This window comes from Eschscholzia californica, unplaced genomic scaffold (assembly GCF_041429995.1).
Source record: "Eschscholzia californica isolate CP2 unplaced genomic scaffold, dmEscCali1.0.p SCAF_6, whole genome shotgun sequence".
In the NCBI taxonomy this organism is placed as follows: Eukaryota; Viridiplantae; Streptophyta; class Magnoliopsida; order Ranunculales; family Papaveraceae; genus Eschscholzia; species Eschscholzia californica.
In genome coordinates this window covers 37,226,853-37,249,102 of record NW_028238483.1, presented here as the reverse complement: position 1 = coordinate 37,249,102, position 22,250 = coordinate 37,226,853, and the positions used below count along the sequence as shown (strand labels likewise).

Here is a 22,250-nt window from a genome sequence, read left to right as displayed (position 1 = left end):
TGCTTGCTTAGAGTTTTACTTTGAGGTTATTTTTGAGCATGTAAAAGGAAGGTTTTTCTTTGTTACCGAAGATGTCCGCTACTTTCTCTCCAACCGGGGGCTCCGGTTGACCTCCCTTCCTTTAGCTACTTTGCGAAGTTTGGAAACTCCAGAGAGCAAAGGCAGTCAACAGAGTTCAGAGTGTGTATCTCCTTGCAGCTTTCCTCCTCTGAAAGCGTCTAATACCCTCTCATCTATCTGATGCATTTTGCCTGATTCTGCAGGGTACGTTCATCAATTACCCTATCTCGACTATCAATGACTACATCCACAACTTATATTCTGAAAGCAAACATATTTTCAGACTCAGCCTTGAATGATTTTCATGTGATAACGCCCTGTTGCTACCAGCTAGTTGTAGTGTTGTAATTGTATATGCATTTAGCTAGTTATAGTGTACTTCAACATGTCCCACACTTCAACCATGATAATAACACAACAAACCAGAATAAGAATACTAAACAGTTTGAATTAAACAACACAATCAAGGATGGGAACCCGACCAGGCCGTGCAGTTGCGGTTAATTTTTCATTAGGCTGGGCGATCGACAATCTTACGGTTATCTGGTGGACTCGGTCGGGCAAGACTCCAATAAATTGGATGCTCAATTTCAAAAGGTCATTGTCAAAAGATCAACAATAACTCTCATATATTCAAAGCCAAAAAAGATTAGTACTAAATTGGGAAAGCTCTAGAGAATGGGTTGTTGATTTGTTCAAATCCATGTTTGTACAAAATACAATAATGGCCGGACCAAGAAGTTGAGACCACAATGTTGACAGGGTATTTCGTTGTACAATTATTTCAAGGTTAATTCCAATTCGGCCTCCAGTTCGTGACCAACACGAATATTAGGCTCTCATACTTGTTCAGCGTTTCAAAAATGACGGCAAAAACAATTTCCCCCAATTAACTTTAACTCCTCATGTACTTTTTTGTTTTTATCATTTCTTTTCAATTCGCTTACACTATTTCCCTTATGTTTCTTCTTTGTCTGAAACTGATGATCGACAGACAACTTCACTTATACGAGAGCAAGTTTTTTCAGTTGGTCACAAATTGGAGGTCAAGTAAGAAGGAAGTAATTATTGGTGTTGACATTTAAGTACACCGCTAAGTAGACCCAAGGCTGTCTGATTGGGTTCAAACCTGACCAACAGCTCCGAGCACCTTAGGTACTCTAGATCTAGGTTGGGCCTGTGTAGCCCGGCCGAGTTGACACCACTAGAACTCAATGTTGTAACCAAATACAACTAAGGAAAGTTTTGTAAGGCCCCTCATTCTTGTTAAAAGGATTCCTCTTCGTGAATTATGAGCCCTCCGAATTCACAAGAGAATATTAGAGCAGAAAATCAGTTGACCCCTCCAACAATACCTCTCTAGTAATCAAATCACCATTCATTCCTGAATAAAAAAATATTTGTGCTGAATCTGTGTGATTGGGTTGATCTATCTCTAAGAAGAAGAAGAAGAGAATAGATAGTTAGATAGATGAAGTTTTACTTTCTGTGTTGGAATCAAGAAGAAGAAGAACATAGATAGATAGATGAAGACATCTGAAGAGAAAATTGTACTACTACTACTACTCATTCTGCAATGCCAACCAAATTTCCCACAAATAAACTTGTAACAACAACAGGTAATGATGGGAGGTGGAGTTCAGATTACAAATCCAATATCAGACCTTGTCTAATCCATGGTTTGATTGATCTAACCTTGACAGGTAAACTGAAACAAGCTCTTCATTCTTTACACCTCCTCTCTCGCCAGGGTATTCGCTTAAACTCTACAACTCTTGCATTTCTTCTTCAACAATGTGGTAACTATAAATCTCTTAGACAAGGAAAATGGGTTCACCTTCATTTGAAGCTCACTGGTCTCAAACATCCCAATACCTACTTGTCCAACCATTTGATCATAATGTACTTTAAATGTGGTAACGATATCGAAGCTCGTAAAGTGTTTGATACAATGTCTATGAGAAATTTGTACTCTTGGAACAATATGTTATCTGGGTATGCTAAACTTGGAATGCTTAAACCAGCAAAGAAGCTGTTTGATAAGATGCCCGAAAGGGATGTTGTTTCGTGGAATACGATGGTTATTGCATTTGCTAAAAATGGGATGCACCGTGATGCTTTGAGGTTTTATGTTCAGATGCGTAGGTCGTCGATTGGGTTTAACCAGTTTAGTTTCGCTGGGGTTCTTATTACTTGTGTCAGGTTGGAAGATTTCGGTTTTACTCGTCAGGTCCATTGTCAAATTTTGGTTGCTGGGTTTTTGTCAAATTTGGTACTTTCGAGCTCTCTTGTTGATGCATATGCAAAATGTAAGATGATAGACGATGCCAGGAAATTGTTCAATGACATGGATGACAGAGATGTTCTTGCTTGGACTACCTTGGTTTCTGGGTACGCTAAATGCGGGGATCTGGAGTCTGCTCGTGAATTGTTCAACCAGATGCCTGAGCCAAATCCTGTTTCGTGGACAGTCTTGATAGGGGCATACGCTCGGAATGGCCAGGGACAAGAGGCACTTAAGCTCTTTGAAGAGATGACTTTGAGAAATCTCAGGCCAGATCAGTTCACTTTTAGTAGTAGTTTGTGTGCTTCTGCCAGCATTGCTTCACTTAAGCATGGTAAACAAATCCACGCTCGCCTAATACGGATGGGATTCGTGCCAAATACAATAGTCGTTAGCTCTCTCATTGATATGTATTCAAAATGTGGGTGTGTAGAAATTGCGAAACGAGTTTTTGACCTTATGGGTGAAAAGCGAGATATTGTGTTGTGGAATACGATGATATCAGTCCTAGCACAACATGGCCTTGGGGCAGAGGCCATAAGTATGTTTTCCGAGATGGTAAGAGCAGGAGCTAAACCTGATAGAATTACCTTGGTTGTTGTTCTTAGCGCTTGCAGTCACTCGGGGCTCGTGGATGAAGGGGTCAGACTTTTCGAGGTTATGACACGAGAACATAGCATTGTCGCCGACCAAGAACATTATGCGTGTTTAATTGATCTATTGGGTCGCGCTGGACAGTTTGAGAAGGTCATGTTTCATCTTGAAAAGATGCCATGTAAGCCTGACGGTAGAGTTTGGAATGCTGTGCTTGGTGCTTGTAGGCTTCATGGAAACGTAGAATTGGGAAGAAAAGCGGCGGAGCAGCTTATCGAGTTGGAGCCTGAAGAATCTGCAGCTTATGTATTGCTTTCAAATATATACGCAGCGGGTGGGAGGTGGGAGTCTGTCGAGAAGGTGAGGCACCTTATGAACAAGAGACAAGTGAAGAAAGAACGAGCGCTGAGTTGGTTGGAAGTAGAAAGGAAGGTGCACACGTTTACTGTCGCAGATCAATCTCATCCATCCAAGGATGAAGTATTCTTGGTGTTGGAACAGCTATCTACCCAAATAGAAGACGAACTGAACTGTAGGTGACACTACCCCGAATGGCTGTTAGCGACTTTGCGCAATGGAAACCATGAACAAACATGTAGAGCTATGTCTTTTTTCAGAAGCTCAAGTATCTGGGGTCGATTAATTCAATTCCCCTAGTAATGTACGAAGAAGGAAATCAACTTAATCAGGGAGAGTCCATAAGAGATATTTCATCTTGCCATATGACGCCGATAATTGAGATTTGTTACAAATAATGTTATAAGAAATTTTGTTTAGAAATGAATGAATGAACATGAATGTTTTGGTAGCTCCATTCAATATTTTGGACACAAACTGAGAATTAATATCATTTTCCAAAAACAACATTATATGGTGTTCCCTTGACTGAGGAAGTGTTTTTATACCTCAAAGTTTCAAGTGGATCTGCCTTGAGGTCTGAGTTAACTCGAGTCAGTTTTCAGATTGTTCTTTGTGGCTAATGCGTGATGTCTGACTTGTCTGAGTGTCTGATTTGAGCTACTTTTGGGTCCATTTGGTTGAGACGAGTCAGATTCAGGCAATGAAAAAAACACCACTCATTTACCGCAATAACCAATGTTTACTGTTTACGATAAGTCTACAACCATAACTTCTATTTGGAAAGAGAAAGGTCGCGAAATTGTCTATACTTTGGTGCCTCAAATACTTCAGTTGATTCACTTGGCCTGCTCGTTTGAACTCTATTTTGTTTCCGCGTTGTGTGGGTTAAATGTCTATAGCATATATTACATGTACAGTTGTACTTGTAGCAATATGTCACTGAGTGTCTGAGGTGCATGCAATCCATCTTGGACTTATCTTGCCATACTAGATTTAGCCTGGTCATTATTCAAATGTGAGAAGGCTTTATGTCTTATATGGTACTGCTTTCGAATTTATGATGTAGTTTCCATGGTAAGAAATGCTAATTAAGCCACTATCAGTTGGACAATATCATGCTTAGAATGTCGTAGTAATTATGAGTATGACTGAGACCAAATAAAATTCATTAGGTTGTTGAGGTATCTTTGTTATCGATGATCATTAAGAGAAAATCTGGGATATTAATAATAAACAACTAGGCACCGAAGTAGCCCTTGTAACTACACTCTGACTCATTGATCATCAGGTAATAATAGCAGGAAACCCCTCTCGTCCGTCTGCATCAACCTTGGGGATCTCAAGCGAGAAGCAAAATGCCTTCGTCCGTTACCATAACCCTTTTTTCTTTCAGAAGTATTGACACTTCCTTCCAAAGGGTTATTATACTTCAATTTACACCTTCCGGAGACATCAACAAACTCCACATCAAATGAGGATAGCGGCCATCCAACGACTTCAACATGTGCCACACTTCAACCATGACAATTACGACACAACAAACCAGAATAAGATCACTAAACAATTTGAATTAAACAACACAATCAAGGATGGGAATCCGACCAGGCCGTGCAGTTGCGGTTTAAGTTTTCATTAGGCCGGGCGATCGACAATCTTAGGGTTATCTGGTGGACTCGGTCGGGCAGACTCCTCCAATAAATTGGATGCTCAATTTCAAACGGTCACCGTCAAAAGATCAACAACATTTTAAAATGAATTAAACTTTTAGAGTAAAACTAACCATATGTAGAATAACTTATCCGCTTCCTGTATTTGATGCCTTCCCAACAACTCTACCTGCAGGATTCCACCAATACAAACCACTGGTTTTGGCAGCCGGAACTTCTGTAAATAATTTTCCTGTTTGATGATAAAATCGTTTGGAGTTGACGAAATATGAAACTAAATCAACAACTAAAAGAGTCACAAGGAACATCTGGTTACGCACCTGAACCATTGGAAAATCGGGTGAAATGTACGTCCATACTACGTACTCATCGATTGCCTCAAAACTTTCCATATCCTCATGGCCAATCTCTTTCTCTAGATTCAATACTTTCAAATGGCCCATCCGAAATCGTACGGCTTTTGCAGAATATATAGGGGAATTCTTCTGGAAATGTGCTGGGAAAAGTAATCTTTGCCATCAGTTAAAAGGAAAAAAGAACAGGATGGAGCTCTACTACATATGTATTCTATAGAATGTCATCAGAGAAAGTAACCTTGGAATGGATGGACATTGATTTCAGTAACAACACACAAATCGGAGCACAGCATATAAGTTAGCTTCTCCGACACTTCTAGGTCACTTTCTCCTTGACTTGACCAGTAAGTATCCCTCCGGTCGATCCTATCGTTAGATACCAATGTATTATGAATCCATTCCTCCGGATAGTTATCAGTACTGGATGCACATAACGCTTCTAAGATGCAATCGTAACTCAAAGTAGAAGTAAGACCTCGAGCTAGTAAAGTATAAAGTAGATGGTTTCTCTTCAAATTATCCGACCCAGCATCAACTGGCTCAATCATATTGTTTTCTTCAATGGAACGTGTAGCACTTGATATCTCCGGAAATAATCTTTGGCAATGCTTCTTAGTGAAACCATTTGCAATCACTAGAAAACATTTTAGAACACAAGTTATATAACATAATTAGATCTTTAATATCTATTATCGACAAGTGGAATTTTAGTACAAGCATTAATAATGCGTATTCCCGTATATTAGGAGAATAGACATTCTCAACATCGACACCAAAGTTATAACTGGATAGGTTGCATCTCATTTTCTCATGAGCTAAAAATGATTGTCTAGAGCTTCTTCCACAGTTGTATCTAATATAGCCTTTAAGATAACTCTCACTTATTCAAAGTTAAAACCAAAACACTAAATTGAGAAAGCTCTAGAGAACGAGTTGTTGATGTGTTCAAAATCAGGGTTTGTACAAAATATGATATTGGCCAGATCAAACAGTAGAGACAATAAAAGCAGGGAATTTCGATTATTTCAGGGTTAATTCCAGTACACGAGTACACGACATGATACCTTCGTGTTAACATTTAGAGTACAACGCTAACTCCTCGGGCCCTCTGTAGACCGGAGGCTGGCGGATTGGGCCCAAACCAGGCCAACATTTCCAGCCACCTTAGGCTGGCCGAAACTAGCCTATGTGGCTGGGCCAAGTTGACTCGACTCAAACTCAATGTTGTAGTGGATCATTGCGGAATAAAACTAAAAAGGCGTAAGTAGATAGTTTGATCTTACCGAATTCGTTCCAAGAACGTGAGACAGCACTAACACGAATAATATCGGCAAGATCATCCAAACATGAGAAAATAACCGAAGATAAGTCAGGGTCGAACAATTGCAGAAAATCAGTTGACTTCTCCATTATAAGATCAAGCGAAAAAAAATATCCTTTTGATAATTAACACCTGATTGACATTCACATATGTAGAATATTTAGATACCCATTACCCAACCAAGTAAAATTGCAAAAGCCCTCAACAAAAAAAAAAAAGTAAAATTGCAAAAGAATAGAGCTTTACCCTAATCAGCAAAACAAACAAACTAATAAGAACCCCAAATATTAACTAGCTGGCCATTAGAATACATAATATAATCAATTTAAAGCACATATGACGTGTTCTTTCAAAGTCCTTAAAAAAAAAAATTGTAAACTAATAACGCTAAACTTTTGAAGTTCTTTAAAAAAAAACCTGAATGAATAACATGATACTTTAAAGGTCTTAAATAAAAGTTTGAATCAATAATACAAAACTTAGAAGTTTTTAAAAAACAATAACCCTAAACTTGAATGGTCTTAAGAACTTTGAAGATCTGATAAAAGCTCCGAACTAATAATTACCTATATATATGATGGAGGACAGGAGAAGGATCTGATCTTTTTAGGACAGATGAACAAGGAAACCTTAAAAGAGAGAGAGAGAGAGAGAGAGAGAGAGAGAGAGAGAGAGAGAATAGAGATAATAGTCAATGTAGTCTGAAAATAAGATGTAAGATTTTAGAGAATTTATAAGAGTGGGGAATGAAACAGGAGAAATATATGGGTGCGTCTGCAGGCACACCGGTTTCTTGCCATTAGCACCCCCAAACACTCCTTGACTTAGTCCAGTCGTTTTGACTGGCGCCCTCTGTCGGCACTTTTCCCCAGACAGAATAGTTTGAGAGGGCAGGGCCCGCCCAATCGTTTCGGAGGCCCCAAACAATTTTAAAAGGCCAGCGCTTTGGGGAAAGCTAAATAGTTTCCGGGGTTTGAAATTTTAAAGGGAATATGCAAAATTTTGAAAAGTTTCTGGGGAAACATATTTTATGGGGAATATGGCTCAAAATAAAAAACTCTCCCCCTCACCTCCCTCCACCTCACCTCACCTCCCTCCACCTCATCCTCTCTCTCTCTTCTCCGATAGGTCGCCGGCCGGAAAATTTTCCGGCCGGCGACCATGAAATTTTTTTTTTTTCTCTCACATCTCTCTCTCTCTCTCTAAACTCCGGCGAAGGGAAACCCCTTCGCCGGAGTTTCTAGAGAGAGAGAGAGTGAGTAAAAAAATTTTTTTTTTTTTTTTTTTTGTTCATGGTCGCCGGCCGGAAAATTTTCCGGCCGGCGACCTAATCGGAGAAGAGAGAGAAGATGAGGTGGAGAGAGAAGATGAGGTGGAGGGAGAGAAGTGAGGTGGAGAAAGAGAGAGCTGAGGTGGAGAAGCTATTTTGCTTTCCCCCTAAATAAAATTGTCAAACAAAATTGACCACTTTTTGACCAAGTCTTCACACCCCGGAAACTATTTAGCTTTCCCCAAAGCGCTGGCCTTTTAAAAATGGGAACCTTTTACAGGGCATGTTGGAAAAAAAGTCTTTAATAATGTTTAGGGGAGGCTTTGAACTCTTGAACATGATATAAACTCTTAACGCTTAAATCATGTTACAAATCTAATTAGAACATATATATTATTTTCAACGTGACGTACAAAAAAAATGAAACTTTTTTTTTTTTTTTTTTTTGAAAGCACATAAATCCATTAATATCAAAGGTTTGATTACAAAAAAAATGAAACTTAAAGAAGCGCCCCAAGTCAATAACATTTGTTTATAAATAGAAGAATGATAGGTGGCATCCGTGACAAAATCAGATCAAAGCAAGCCAAACAATCCCAATGTGCTCTGCAAGGAAAAAAAAAAGAATAAAAAATGAGGTGGGTATAAAAAATGAAAATTAGCGGAGAATAAAGATTTGGATTTTTGAGTCAAAGGTCCAAAATCTGGGGGGTAAACCCAAAAAAAATCCACTCTTGCCCAAAAATTAGTTGCAGGTCCAAATGTCAGTTTTTTTTTTTATTCCCCTCTTACCCTTGGACGGGACATGCTGACGTTTTCCTGAAAAAAAAAATGTCTGGTAAATAAAATAATTTACCAGTACACGAAAAATTCAAAGTTTCAAAATTTTTTGAAAATTTTTCAAATTCCCGCCCAGCAAACCATCTCTTCCCGGTAAATAAAATAATTTCCTGTACACAAAAAATTCCAATTTTCAATTTTTTTTGAAATTTTCAAACGAAATCTTTTTTCGAAATTTTCAAACGAAATTTCAAATTCCCGGCCAAAATTTCAAATTTTTTTGAAAATTTTAAATTCCCGGGCAAATTTTGAAAATTTTAAATTCCCGCCCAGCAAAAGTGTCTAGTACAGAAAAAAATTTCCAGTAAATAAAATAATTTCCCGGTCACAAATTTTTTTTTTCGAAGTTTTGAAATTTTCAAACGAAAATTCAAATTCCCGCCCAAATTTTCAAATTTTTTACGAAATTTCAAATTCCCGCCCAGCAAAAATGTCTAGTACAGAAAAAAATTTCCAGTAAATAAAATAATTTACCAAAAAAAATTGCGTTTCCCGGGAATTTTTCGGTGGTTGTTCTGTAATTTTCTGAACAGTACACATTCTGATGGACGGGTTGTCAGATTATTTTTCAGAAAAAAAATCGTTTCCCGAGAATTTTCGATGGCAATTTTGTAATTTTCGATGGCATGAACTGTAAATACTTTATTTTCTAAGGGCCCTTTACGTAATTTTGACCCCCAAAACTGACACATTGGACCTCCTTTACATTTTTAGGCAACTTTGGGTGGGATTTTCATTTTGGCCCCCTTTTTGGACCAATGGCCCAACCCCTCTAAAGATTTTGAGTTAATTAGACTTTTTATTGTTGAGAGTCGAGTTAATAATATTTTGACCTAGAAGACATAATATTTTGACCTAGAAGACATAATATTTTGCGTTAACTAGAATTGACCTAGAAAACAATATTATTTTGAGTCTAAAATTTAGCTTGTTTGATTCTGCCTCCGATTTTCATTTCCCACGTCTGACCACCATCGACAACCTTCCCCAACCACCATTGCCATCTCTTTCTCTATTTCTCTTTTTTGTTTTCCTCCCTCTCTCTTGCTATCTCTCTCATATTCTCTCTCACCAGTCATGACACTGATGTTTTGATCGAATCAATCTTAAGGCTACGGCACTAACTTTTAGATTTCTGCCAGGGGGCTTAAGCTCGCCAATCATGACACTAATGCTTGGTTCGGATCGAGAGAGAGAGAGAGAGAGAGAGAGAGAGAGAGAGAGAGAGAGAGAGAGAGAGAGAGAGAGAGAGAGAGAGAGAGAGAGAGAGAGAGAGAGAGAGAGAGAGAGAGAGAGAGAGAGAGAGAGAGAGAGAGAGAGAGAGAGAGAGAGAGAGAGAGAGAGAGAGAGAGAGAGAGAGAGAGAGAGAACATGTTTTTCGGCTACCAATGTTTAACAGTATAATCTTTTAGAGCTACCAATGTTTTTCGGCTCCTCTTTCTGGTTTTACTTTGTTATAGCCATTAAAGTTATTTGAAAGGAAACCTCGTAAAGAAAATACAATCCTAGCTCTACCAACCAACAACAAACACTCTCTTGATATATTACATATATATACCAACGTAAGCCAAGCTGTCGGGTATATACCATTTATTGATCTCCATGGACAAGTACTCACATTTTCGACCAACGGTCATATATATTTCAATGTCCACTTTCCGGTGATCTCATTTAGCTTGACATCAAATGCTGGCGATAGTGGGCGTCCAACGACTTGAACATGAGATATACTTCAGCCATGCCAATGCAAAGACAGAACATGAATCAGTAACATTAACCAACTAATTATACATGATTAGAGCTAAACACATACGTGCAATTCACTTAGTCCCACATTGCATCTCGGGTTGGGAAGCGCGCGATGGTCTAGGAAGGCCCATGCCAAGAAAAAACCCTGTACCAGGTGTAACTAGACTCAATCAGGTCTTGTGGTGCCGGTGCATAAAACCCATGAACAGCGTGGCTGGTGCCGGTGCATAATCCATCAGGTTTTCTTCGGCTCCCTGTGTATATTTGCACAAGTTCGCACATAATATATAGGGTTTTCAGTTTGCACCATAACCTGCATAAGTTTTCACTAAAAATGCACAGGTTCGCATAGGGAGCACGAGCCTGAAAATATATTTGCATGTCTCTTAAACCATACCTAGCAGGATTTTAAAACTAAACATACTGGAAGTGGATGGTGCAATTTGCAAATTTAAGCAGAAGTTGACATAATATGTCAGAGTTCAGAGGTTTGGCCTTCCAATAGCCGGCCATGATGTGTATTAGACACTGATACTGAATTGAGAGGGAACTAGTAAAGAATAGCAAACCAACGTGAATCCGGGGAAGTAGCTAAAGAACTACTCGAAATGAAAGAATGAAAGAAAACTAACCATATGTAGTATAATCCGTCCACCACACAACTCTGAACCCTACCCAACAGCTCTATCTGCAAAATTCCACCTAAACAAAGAACAGGCTCCGGCAGCTTGAATTTCTGGAGGTGGTTTTCCTGATTTAGTTATCAAATTGATAGTTTACTAAAATATGAAGCCACAAGAACCCTAAACCCTGTTTAAAAATGGTTCTTATAATAGATATAGAGGTAATTTTTGACGACAGCCCCCCATCATCAACGTTTCTCCAAAAATCTTGTTCTTTGCAATGTTACTGTTACAAGGATAGTTGTTCTGTTGAAACTGTGTTTTGACGGTTAAATAGCACTTGTAATGAAAGATGGACCATTATAACTACCACTTCTACCATACTAACTGCTTTTCGATGCTTTTCTATCATCAACTGTTTTCTTAATTTCTTGTTTAGATGAAAAAAACGTTTTACCAGCATTTACTTGTTATGAACTTTTGACAGTAATGATAATGGCCAGTCTTTCGGGTAGAAAGGTCATGGATAGATATGAAACAGTTATTTAAACGTTGACTTTGAAGTAATGACTCAACAACAAAAGATCGAGTTTGGGCTTCTGCACGTGGAACTCATGGCAGTCAAGGTTAAAAAGAACGCTCGAGACATTACCTTTGAAGCTTGCCTCATGGAGAACTGTGGAAAACTGTTATTTTTTGACTTGGAGGATATACAAATTGGACTATTTTTGTTTGTCAAACACCTGAGACTTGTTCAAAGTAAAAAAAACTGTTTCATGTTTTCTTTATTTTTCGAGGAATATTATGTTGTTTACTTATGCCAAATTGATGTGCACCTTTCACTACCTGAGGCATACGCCTCAAAGCAACACTCAGCTTTATCATATCAATCTGCCTCGAACGTTTTATCACAGTACCACAATCTCAAAAAACAAGTTATCCTTCCCTACATAAGTTAAATATATATATATATATACATACAAATGTATATGTCCATCACAAGGCCAATTAGATACACACCTGAGCCATTGGAAATTCCGGTGAAACGTATGTCCATACCATGAAATCATCAACTGATCTACGATCCATCTCAAGCCTTGAGAGAAGATCTCTTCCCAGCTCCAATGACTTAACATGGCCCATTCGAAATCGCACAGTTTTGGCGGAACATATGGGGAAACCAACCTCCCAAAATACTGGGTACACAGAGAAGAAAAGTAATATTATTATCAGCTAAAGATAAAAACAGGACAGAACCAAACCACATATGCATCTAAAAGTTGGAAAAATAACCTTGAAAAGGTCGGATGTTGATTTCAGTTACAAAACACAAGTTGGAGCTCAATTTATAAGTTAGTGTCTCGGGCACTACAGGGTCACTTTCTCCTTCACTTGACCAATAACAACCTATGTCGCCAAATCTATCATAAGGATTCAATGTGTTGCGCATTCTTTCTTCAGGGTAATGATCAGTACTAGATGCACATATTGCTAACGAGATGCAATCTTTTCTTAAAGTAGGACTCAGACCTCGAGCTAGTTAGGCATAAACTTGATGGTTTATCTTCAAATTATCCGCTTCAACGTCATTGACGGGCCCACCTTCTACTGGCTCTAATTTATTATTTTCTTCAATTGCCCATGTAGCACAGGGTATAGTTTTAGGCATAGCTTCTTAGACAGGCCATTTACAATTACTGTGAACATTTTAGAACAAAAGTCAGAAGCTCTAAAAAAATTATTGCAGAAAAACAATTGATCGTATATGTTTCAATAATATAATCTTTGTTTTGAAAGAAGAAATCAAGATGCTGACCAGACTTTTCAATACCCTGATTCCCCAACTCCTAAGTTCCGTCCATCAATGACAGAATTAGGAAGAGAATTTCTTAAAAAATACACATTTTTGACATTTATTGCAGAAACTAGATCTGGGCAGTCATGTTTCTCTTGTGCTAACCAAGGAAAAGCACGACAGTCCAATGTAAACTAGAAGTTCAAGCATTCTTGCACCTTACATACTATCGACACAAACCGAACTACTTCTATAACGATCTGAGGATGGCTAATGGAACGCTCGTCTCAGCACCGACGGACAGTTGACCGGATCAAGTTTTGTCTCGATTGGATCAGGTCAAGTCTCGACCTTACCAGGGCACACACAGCTATGGTACAACCAGGTAATTTTGTGATAAACCCAAGGCATACTATCTCGACAAAGTAAGAAACTGGTACTGATTTTCCTCGGTAACCTGATAAACTCGGCCGAAGTATGCACGCTTAGTTATGAGTTATGAGTAAGTAATGACTAACTTGATACAAACAATGTAGTTCCTTTTGGCAAGAGTTCAAGTACTAGTATTCTAAAAGATGAATCTAATAACTAATTACAAATTTATTTCCTAAACAAAGATTAGTTTAATTAATAGCTATTCTAGATAACCAGATTCTGAAAATAGTAGTAGAACAATTATGGAAAAACAACAACAAAACAAAAAATATGTGGGGTTGATGAATTGAGGTTTTTTACCGAATTGGCGCCAAGAACGAGAAACAGCACTAACACGAATAATGGCAACTGGATCATCCAAATAAGAGAAAATAATTGATGACAAGTCGGGGTTGAGAAACTGTAGAAAATCAATTGATCGCAGCCCCATTCAAACTCAATTATAAGTAACTATCAATACCACAGAAGAATCTTATTGATAATTTAGCCCTAGATGAAATTCAAATACAATGATTAGACACCCAAAGTATCAATTCTCAGCAGAGAAGAAGAAAGCCCTGAGAGAGAGAGAGAGAAGGTAGAGATAGATTATGAGCAGTTGCTTCTGAAATCGATCAACTTGGAATGAAAAAGTCGCATGTTTGACAATATAAATGTGACCAGTACACATTTTGGCCCCTTATTTAACGACACTAACTACCATCTCTTGTCCACCAGCTTTTTGGTGAAGTGGTTTAGACACACATATCTTAACCTCATGAGGTAATGGGATCGCGTCTCCGCGTAACCAGTTTGCCATCAAGATTTATCCTATGTAATTTATGTCGGGCTTTGCCCTCTTTGTTGTTGGGTTTTAGGTCTCTTTCATTCTTGGTTTAAATTAGGCTATTATCGTGTTTATTACATCTTCATGATGTATTAATACCTTGTATCGACTACGTAAATCGTAGTCCAATTCTCAGAGAAAAAAAAAACTACCAAAAATAAAGAATGTTCTAGTCACCAAAAATATAATGTCTATATTATCTTCACTCCACAAATTAGTATTGAATTAGATGAACACAAACTTATCGACTAATCAAATATCACAATCTCCACTATTATGGAAATGTCAATGTAAAGGTAAAAGGGATTTCAAAAGTTTCTGCATCTTAGCAATCATACTGAAAGTTCAAACTACAATTCCTTTGACAAAACAAAACCTCTTCAAGTACTACATTAAACAGAGAAAACTAGAACAAGGATCAATATACAATATTTTACAAATTGTCCAGGAAAAACCCACACCTGAAAAAAACAGACTAACCTGGCAAACTTCTATTTTTATAATAATCCACACATTTCCTCACTATGACATTATCTAAGACCTAAAATAAGGTTAAAAACTCATACTCAAAAACCCTTAAATTTCTCCCTAAACTCTCTTGGGTATATTAAAACAGAATCTAAACTAAGTCCCCCTTTGGTGTGGGTGCAATCTATCTGAGTCATTGAGAACTTGACAATCGTCGGGGTATTTGGGTTATTAACCACGAAATCACCCACATGATGATGAACCCAGTTCCCGGGTTCATCCAAGAAACACTGAGATATTGCGTGTTGTCCATCTGATGTCGTTAATTGGAATCGAACGGGTTTTACATTCCATCCATGGACATGTTCAGAGTTGCATATTCTCCGGCCGAGTTTCTTGGCAGATTTTCCTAGTTGAAGTCTGAAGAATAAACTGTAGGTTCCTATTGGGAACCGAAGATTGACTTCACCATCAACTTCAAACCACCAAATTTGTTGCAGATAAGCAATTGAATGAAACCTAATAAACAGAAATTCTCAATCAGTTCATCACATCAAATGCAAGATAATATCTGTAACTTCAAAAACTACAAACCGAACTCTAAAATCATATAAACGACAATCATCTAACTATTTAGATCAACTCAACATATAGAAAATAGTGTATTTCTAACGAGCGGACTTGTCACTTCAAAAAAGTTCAGCGTCGGACTGAGTCAATCCAGTAGCCTTATAAACAACTCAGCATCTATGGAGATTCCCCACTTTTCCCATGTTCCGAATTGAGAGTTATCTTTTCAAATATAAAATAATTATGTCTAGCTCGGAGTTTAATAACTAGAAATGATTGGAGGGGCATTGGATCATATAATCCATTTTATGGGGTTGATATGGAAACGCTTAGGAACGATTGCTAAATGTGCAGTCCCTTTCAAGGAGGTTGCTTTTACTAGGTATCCCCACTATGGGGGCCAATCTATAGCCAGTTAGTCCAAATACCCTAGACCCACAACCGAAAAAATAAATACAAAGAAAAAAAAAGAAGGGATAAGAACGAACATATTCAATAAGGCCATGACTTCATAGTTTATTAGGGTCAATATTGAATTCCTATTGACAATTCAGAAGAGCCGGATAGTCACTACCACTTGTAACAAACCAAGCCCTCGAAAAACATGACTTAGAGATAAGCTAATAAGAATTGATCAAAACAAATTCAAACTTTGCTTTTTCATGTCAACTTTAGATATTTCACATTCAACAATTAGTTCACTTGAATGAGATATTTTAAATATCAAGGATATTAGTAGACAAATATCAATCAATAATCAATACCAACAGAAAGATTGGTTCTTGTTTTCATCTTTTCAACCTTTTTTAAAAGAATGGTTTACCCATCCCTATCTATTTCAACCAGAGAAGTCTAATACAAAGAAATTCAAGATATTTATCAGATCCTAAATAACCATTAAAACAAGTATGAGTTTTTTAATCAGATCATGATTAACCAATCTAAAAGCTCAAGTCTTGTATGATTTTAATGGAAAAGGATTACTAAATTGGAATACTCATTAATGATAAATCAACATCAATTCAAAAGCAAAAAAAAACCTAGGAGTTCATAAACAGCAGAAGGAAAAAAAAACTGATAAACAACAACCCAATTTGAATTGAAGAGAGATAATGAAAAAGATCAAATTTATACCTAGATTCCTCAGTTGGTATGTGGTTCCAGTATCTCCGATCATCAATTCCTGTTATTGTTAAGGCTTTTGCTGAAATTGATAAACAAACACGACCACTACTCTTCTCTAGCCAAATTGCCTAAAATGAAATCAAACAAAACCCATCAATCAATACATTTGCAGAAAGAAAGAAAACCCTAATAATCAATTCAATTTTAGAGAGAGAGAAAGAAAAAGAACTAACCTTAGCACCACCGTCAAAGAGATTAGGTCGACAAAGCCTAGAGTAAATCTCTTTCTTACTCAAATTAACAGGAACGTCATCGAACAATTTCTCAATAAGGTATTTGTAATTAGAAGGAAGTTTAGATTCCCAAATAAAATCAGCGGAAGAAGCACCACGAAAAGCTCGATTTAACCTAGCAAGTTTACCAATTTCTGGTGGATCAAGATACATAAAAATGGAAGCAACACAACTTTCAGGCATATCACCAAGACCCAAACTCATCGGATTAGAAGATCCTTTTTTATCAGTTTCAGTTGGAAAACTAGAAGTAGCAGCTCCCATCAGAATTGAAATCAGAAGAAAACCAACCCTAATTGAATAAGAAAATTGATGAGAAATGGATAAGAAGAAGATTGGGTTAGTGGGGGGTTTAGTTTAATGAGGAACGAAGAGGAAGAAAGAATCCGGCATTTACTCGCTCGATTGTTTATGAATGAATTTGTAGTAGTAGTATTTAATTGACCTTCATTTCTCCGTGTTTATTTTAGTTTTTTTTTTTTTTTTGTTGAAATGTTTATTTTAGTTATTTCCTTAAAACAAAAGTGGAAAAAGTTGGAGAGAGAAAAAAAGTTAGAGAGATGAAAAGAGTGTGGCACTGTGACAATGCCAAACACAAAACACTTGTCTTTTAGGAATCAAAAGAAAGAAATGAAAAGAAAAGAGAGGTCCAAGTGTCCAACAACTACTAAATTCGTTTCTCAACAAAAAAAAAAAAAAAAAAAAATGTAACGACAATATAGTCGGTTTTCAAAAAAAAAAAAGATAAATACTAAATTCGTTTTCGCTGTATGAAATATTTCTTACGTATTTAGGGTTATTTTCTGTTTGCCCCCTTTGACAATAATTTTCTGTCAAGCCCTCCAGTTTAGTAGAATTGTATAAATGCCTCAACGTATGAGTTGGAAAGAACCAATTCTTCTCCACCATTTGATCTTCTTAGATCCAGGATGGACTTTGGATCTAAAAGACTCCATAAGGTGGGTGTTTACGGCCGAGAATGAATGCGAAAGGAATGGCATGTGTCATATAAGCAATGATTCCAAGTGTAGGGTTATTGTAAGTTCATGACGTTGAATGTTGAAGATGGAAGATGAAATAGAGGATGATGATAAAGATAAATTTAAGAAAAATAAAAATAAAATGAGATAAAATGAAATTAAAGAAGGTTACAGTTGGAAATTTAAAAAAACAACAATTTGACTTAGTAGTCAATGCATTGACAATGCAATACAAGGTCCCATACGAAAATTTTGTACAAAATTAATAGCAGGGAAGAAGACTGGTTATAAAATAAGGGACCAAACCAAAAATAACTAATTATCTCAATTTAGTTGGAATCTTAGGTCAAAATACCTAATTACCCCTTAGTTATCTATGTTGCAAATAAGGGGGAACCGTGGAAGGTTGTTGCGTCTTCACAAGCAATAGGTCGATTTCTAAGGAAAGAGATTAATCTGAGTATAATAACAAGTAATTTTATGAACTTCTCATAAGTGAAATTGTATTTAAGAACATAAATGTGTCACATTTCAACAAAAAAAAATGTGTCTTGTATGATGCACCATTGTGTTACCGGCTTCACAATATAATTATTTTGTGTATGTTTTAAATAAGTTCTAATATCTTTTATTTATCTATATTTGTGTCATTGATGTTAGTGGCTTCGTTCAAAAATTATTTTGGTGCCAACCGATCAATTAACAAGTATGACACAATTTTGTGCCAAAAGAAGCATGACACGATTTGAGATGTTTCACATAGTTTGATATATTTGGGAGGACATAATTGTAAATGACATTATAATCGAGGACATTTCAGTGATTAAGATCACATAAATCATCAACTAACTAACAAACCTGAAACCTAATCCAACCAAGATGCCCTAAATCTTCCGTGCCGACCAATTTATATAAAATTGTCATCTTTCATAAACTAAACAAAAAAACTTCATTATTAGATTCTTGGAATAAATAATACTTTCTTTTTCTTTTTTAATTCTCCACCTTTTTTCTCTTGGTGAATTATTGAAGAAACGAAATGCACCCCTAAATCCGTCATTTTTTAAGTTTTAACCAATCAATTATCGAAGTAGTGCTAAGCACACGGGTATGAAATACAATTGTAGATTTCTAGGGACAACATTTATAGAATGTCATTTTTTAAGTTTGTAATACTATTTGGTTTAGTCAGGAATGGAGTGTCATTTCGTAGACAGATCATTTGATTGACCCACCCATATAAAATTGAGAATCAGGCAGGTCCGGTGAGCAAAGGTTACTCCCTCATTGGTCAGACTCTGGAATTTTATGGCCACTAGAGTTATTGGGTGGACTTGAATAGGTAATGTTAAGATTTAGTGTCCAAAATCCGTCTAAATTTGTCAAATCTTTTGGGTTTATCAGTCGTTACGTGCGCGAATTTACGCAAGATCCCATATTCAAGAGAGAGACACATTCAGACAGTGTCGACACGAACAGATCAATGTCTAAGTCCAGTAGGTCAAATGGTCAATCCAATTTTTATGTTATCTCTTTACGATGCACGATTAAATCCATTATGTCCATAGCATATTTGGGATTCTCGAGCTTTCACGTATCAAACACTATTTTGAGATGTGTCTCTTTATTCATTGCACTCCAATCGATTGCCCGACAGAGCCTAAGAGTATCAAGTTTTGTTTTCTCCGAAATTGATCAATCAAATTTTATTAACCCACAAAAGATAGTGAAATACGCGAGGAGAAAAAAAAATGAGACTGGGTTAATGAATGAAATACCAGTTTTAGTCATTGATAAGTTCTTTTTGACAATGTATCGTACATAAACTCTTCCCAGCTAATAAAGTTGATAATGTATCTTCACCGGAAAACTTGATAAGTCACAAATAACATTGGTGGAGTAACTATTATAAGAAGGTCTTGCAACAAAAAGAAAACCTATTAAAAGAAGGCACAAAATAATTCAAAAGGCAAAAGTGAAAATTAAACTAATTGAAGAAAGTTCTAAGACAGAATAAACTAAATGAATGGTGTACCAATTTCAAATAATCAAAGGCTCTAATTGGCATGGATATGATAAGCGAATGTGGATCCGAGTCAGCACCAAACATCCACTACCACACACAAAAGTACAACAAAATCCTTTCCCACGTTTGGAACCGTCACCATTTATGTGTCTCTTCTCTTTTATTGAATATACTAAGAGAGATGCAAGATAAATACCCAAAAATGATAGTACAATGTTATTTATGTTTTGATCTGATATAGTTATATGGTATTTCACTTTACAAGGGTGCGCATGACTCAAATATCAAAGATTAGTCAACAATTAGTTGCCCAAGTGGTCTAATGGGTTGACATAAATTTCAAAATCTTGAAGGTCCCAGGTTCGATTTCTAGAGGAGGTGGTTTCTATGGTTCATTGAATTTGGGTTATTAAGGTATAAATAATGTTGTAGGGCTTCAGGTCATAGTTTTGTTGGGCTATAGGCCTGTTCTTTGTAAGAGTTTGAATTCGACAGTTTCGTGCTTATCACGTCTTTGATGTATCAATGTCAATGTAATGACTATCTTAGGTCGTAGTCAACTTCCATAAAAAAGTATCAAAGATTTTCGTAGCACCGACTATTGAATCCTGATATTCTGGATTTTTTTTAAAGTTATGTAATTGATTTTTCTTTTATTTGGATGAAGGAATCATGAAATTCATTATTTATGAATCATAAGATTTTGCTCGGTCTATTTCATTATTTATGAATCATAAGATTTTGATTGGTCTATTTAGTGGCCCAAGTAGAATCCTAAGACTCGCGATTGTTTGATTTTTTTTACAATTTTTTTCTACATAGAGAAAATTTTGAAATTAGCGGCTAAAAAACATATAGAAAATTTATAGGCTATGATTTCAATCATACACAAAATTTGGAATTATAAATCCAAAGTTGGCAAACAAACAAAGGGATCAAGATTCTCACGAAGTACTACTTATAGCAGGAATCTTACTATGAACTTCCTACATGTTGTTCAACAAAAAGAAAAAAAAAATCTCTTACATGTTTGCATCCAAAGTTGTATTGAAAATGAAGAAAAAGACAAAAGAGAGTAATTTAAGAATAAACTTTCTAGTCAATGTATCGAAAATGACAAAGTGGACCATTTGAAAATTTTTGATAAATTAAGTGATTGGATGGAAATCTGGCATAATCTATGAACCATTTGGGAAACAACCCTTATAAATTTTAGAGTTTGAGTGGTGGCAGACGATCTATGAACAATGAGGAACATTGAGAACTCATCCATAATTGTGATCTGGTTCTTGGTCATTAATACAAATAACACCCATTGTTCTCCTAGGTAGTCATTTTCTTTGTTTTCTTTTCCTTGAGGGGACCAAATCCCAAGGAGTTGGAAATGGTCCGTTTTCAATTAATTAGACAAACACAGAAAAAAGAAGATACTCCTTATTACCATTTATTTATTTTTATTTTTTTGTTGAAAATTATTACCATTTATTTAGGTTATCTTTAAAATAAAGGGGCTATCCTATGAAGATCATGTCCTCATGTTTGAAATTTTATTTTATTTCCTCTTAAATTAAGTTCCACCTAGTTGACATAGACATGGGACTAATAGATGAAGATGTCTTTCTCCTGTGTTTCTCTTCTTGCTTTCAAATCTTTTTATTTCCATCATTTTCGTTTTCAGTTTTTTTCTTTTATTTTTGTTGATTTAGATTTTTAGTCATTTGTTTAGATATTTTAGTTTTATAGGAGAGCTAACTAGTTCCAATATGAGGGGAGGGTATGAAGGGACATTATCGTTGTATTACATGTAAAACATGTTTTACTCTGTAAAAAAGAATAGTCGATGTATTCCGGAGACATACATCTTAACTATTGGTACTATCAGAGAGGTGTAAAAATGTCTTAAAGAAGGAAAATATATACTCGCTCTGATTTTTTATTTTTTTATTCTTGCTGATTTAGATTTTTTTTAGTCATTTGTTTAGATATTTTAGTTTTCTAGGAGATCTAACTAGTTACAACATGAGAGGAGGATATGAGGAGACATTATCGTTGTATTTTATGTAAAACATGTTTTACTCTGTAAAAAAGAATAGTCGATGTATTCCGGAGACATACATCTTAACTGTCGGTACTATCAGAGAGGTGTAAAATGTCTTTAAAAAAATAGAATATATACTCGCTCTGACTAAACTCATATCCCTTGAACTTGGCTAAATCAGAAGAAGGTTTATTGATAGTAGGTATTCACTTATCGTCTACGATCTATCTCTCATAAGTTTGAGAAAAGAAATACTAACGTTTGAAATAAACCTAGAATCTGTTTACCTAATTTGGAGTGGTGTATGGAAAACTATATATTATATGAGATTAATGGTTTTTAAACTTGTGAAGTTCAACTTCTTGCTTACAACTTCAACAAAAAAACTTCTTCTTTACAAGAATATCTTAAAGTTACTAATAAAAAAACTCAAAAGTGTCTTCTGTTAATATTGTCATTGTGTTATTTTATCATGAAAATATATATATTGGATTTTTTGACATCTAAACACCCGACAAGAAAAAAAGGGAAATGCATTTGAAAAGACTCCCTTTTACTCTTTGTTTTTTT

The 22,250-nt window shown here is 36.2% G+C and overlaps 3 protein-coding genes and 1 pseudogene across 5 annotated transcripts; 1 reads left to right on the top strand and 3 right to left on the bottom strand.

Moving 5' to 3' along the window:
- Nucleotides 1-517: 517 nt before the first annotated feature.
- Nucleotides 518-3,752, top strand: LOC147534392 (Pentatricopeptide repeat (PPR-like) superfamily protein). Its single transcript, XM_086648572.1, has 2 exons — nucleotides 518-1,679; nucleotides 1,764-3,752. Exons 1-2 carry the CDS (start codon nucleotides 1,637-1,639, stop codon nucleotides 3,476-3,478), a joined length of 1,758 nt encoding a protein of 585 aa, XP_086504698.1. The 5' UTR covers nucleotides 518-1,636; the 3' UTR covers nucleotides 3,479-3,752.
- A 695-nt stretch (nucleotides 3,753-4,447) lies between these two features.
- Nucleotides 4,448-7,378, bottom strand: LOC147534391 (F-box protein At4g00755-like). 2 transcript variants are annotated; one of them, XM_086648570.1, is made up of 6 exons: nucleotides 7,209-7,378; nucleotides 6,605-6,774; nucleotides 5,560-5,955; nucleotides 5,286-5,461; nucleotides 5,079-5,197; nucleotides 4,448-4,810 (listed from the first exon to the last, which is right to left on the bottom strand). In XM_086648570.1, the coding sequence occupies exons 2-6, from the start codon at nucleotides 6,729-6,731 to the stop codon at nucleotides 4,573-4,575; spliced, it is 1,056 nt and encodes a 351-aa protein (XP_086504696.1). In that variant the 5' UTR covers nucleotides 6,732-6,774; nucleotides 7,209-7,378; the 3' UTR covers nucleotides 4,448-4,572. The 2 variants fall into 2 exon arrangements, with proteins under 2 accessions (XP_086504696.1, XP_086504697.1); XM_086648571.1 differs by having other exon boundaries at nucleotides 6,605-6,988; nucleotides 7,036-7,345.
- A 2,920-nt stretch (nucleotides 7,379-10,298) lies between these two features.
- LOC147534390 (F-box protein At4g00755-like) lies at nucleotides 10,299-13,985 on the bottom strand (annotated as a pseudogene). The gene is made up of 5 exons (XR_015228073.1): nucleotides 13,655-13,985; nucleotides 12,418-12,821; nucleotides 12,145-12,320; nucleotides 11,134-11,252; nucleotides 10,299-10,814 (listed from the first exon to the last, which is right to left on the bottom strand). The product of XR_015228073.1 is annotated as an F-box protein At4g00755-like (transcript).
- Nucleotides 13,986-14,486: 501 nt separating this feature from the next.
- Nucleotides 14,487-17,252, bottom strand: LOC147534389 (F-box protein PP2-A13-like). The gene is made up of 3 exons (XM_086649609.1): nucleotides 16,577-17,252; nucleotides 16,353-16,471; nucleotides 14,487-15,167 (listed from the first exon to the last, which is right to left on the bottom strand). The coding sequence occupies exons 1-3, from the start codon at nucleotides 16,898-16,900 to the stop codon at nucleotides 14,747-14,749; spliced, it is 864 nt and encodes a 287-aa protein (XP_086505735.1). The 5' UTR covers nucleotides 16,901-17,252; the 3' UTR covers nucleotides 14,487-14,746.
- Nucleotides 17,253-22,250: the final 4,998 nt, after the last annotated feature.

Bases quoted from the DNA above. Each gene is read 5' to 3' on its own strand.
- LOC147534392 (XM_086648572.1), top strand. From the start codon at position 1,637: ATGCCAACCAAATTTCCCACAAATAAACTTGTAACAACAACAG. The intron at 1,680-1,763 runs GTAATGATGGGA...TAACCTTGACAG, and splicing joins TAAACTTGTAACAACAACAG to GTAAACTGAAACAAGCTCTT.
- LOC147534391 (XM_086648570.1), bottom strand. From the start codon at position 6,731: ATGGAGAAGTCAACTGATTTTCTGCAATTGTTCGACCCTGACTTATCT. The intron at 5,956-6,604 runs GTAAGATCAAAC...AATGTTTTCTAG, and splicing joins ACGTTCTTGGAACGAATTCG to TGATTGCAAATGGTTTCACT. The intron at 5,198-5,285 runs GTGCGTAACCAG...ATCATCAAACAG, and splicing joins CCGATTTTCCAATGGTTCAG to GAAAATTATTTACAGAAGTT.
- LOC147534389 (XM_086649609.1), bottom strand. From the start codon at position 16,900: ATGGGAGCTGCTACTTCTAGTTTTCCAACTGAAACTGATAAAAAAGGA. The intron at 16,472-16,576 runs GTTAGTTCTTTT...ATTTCATTTTAG, and splicing joins TCTTTGACGGTGGTGCTAAG to GCAATTTGGCTAGAGAAGAG. The intron at 15,168-16,352 runs GTATAAATTTGA...TCTGTTTATTAG, and splicing joins ATACCAACTGAGGAATCTAG to GTTTCATTCAATTGCTTATC.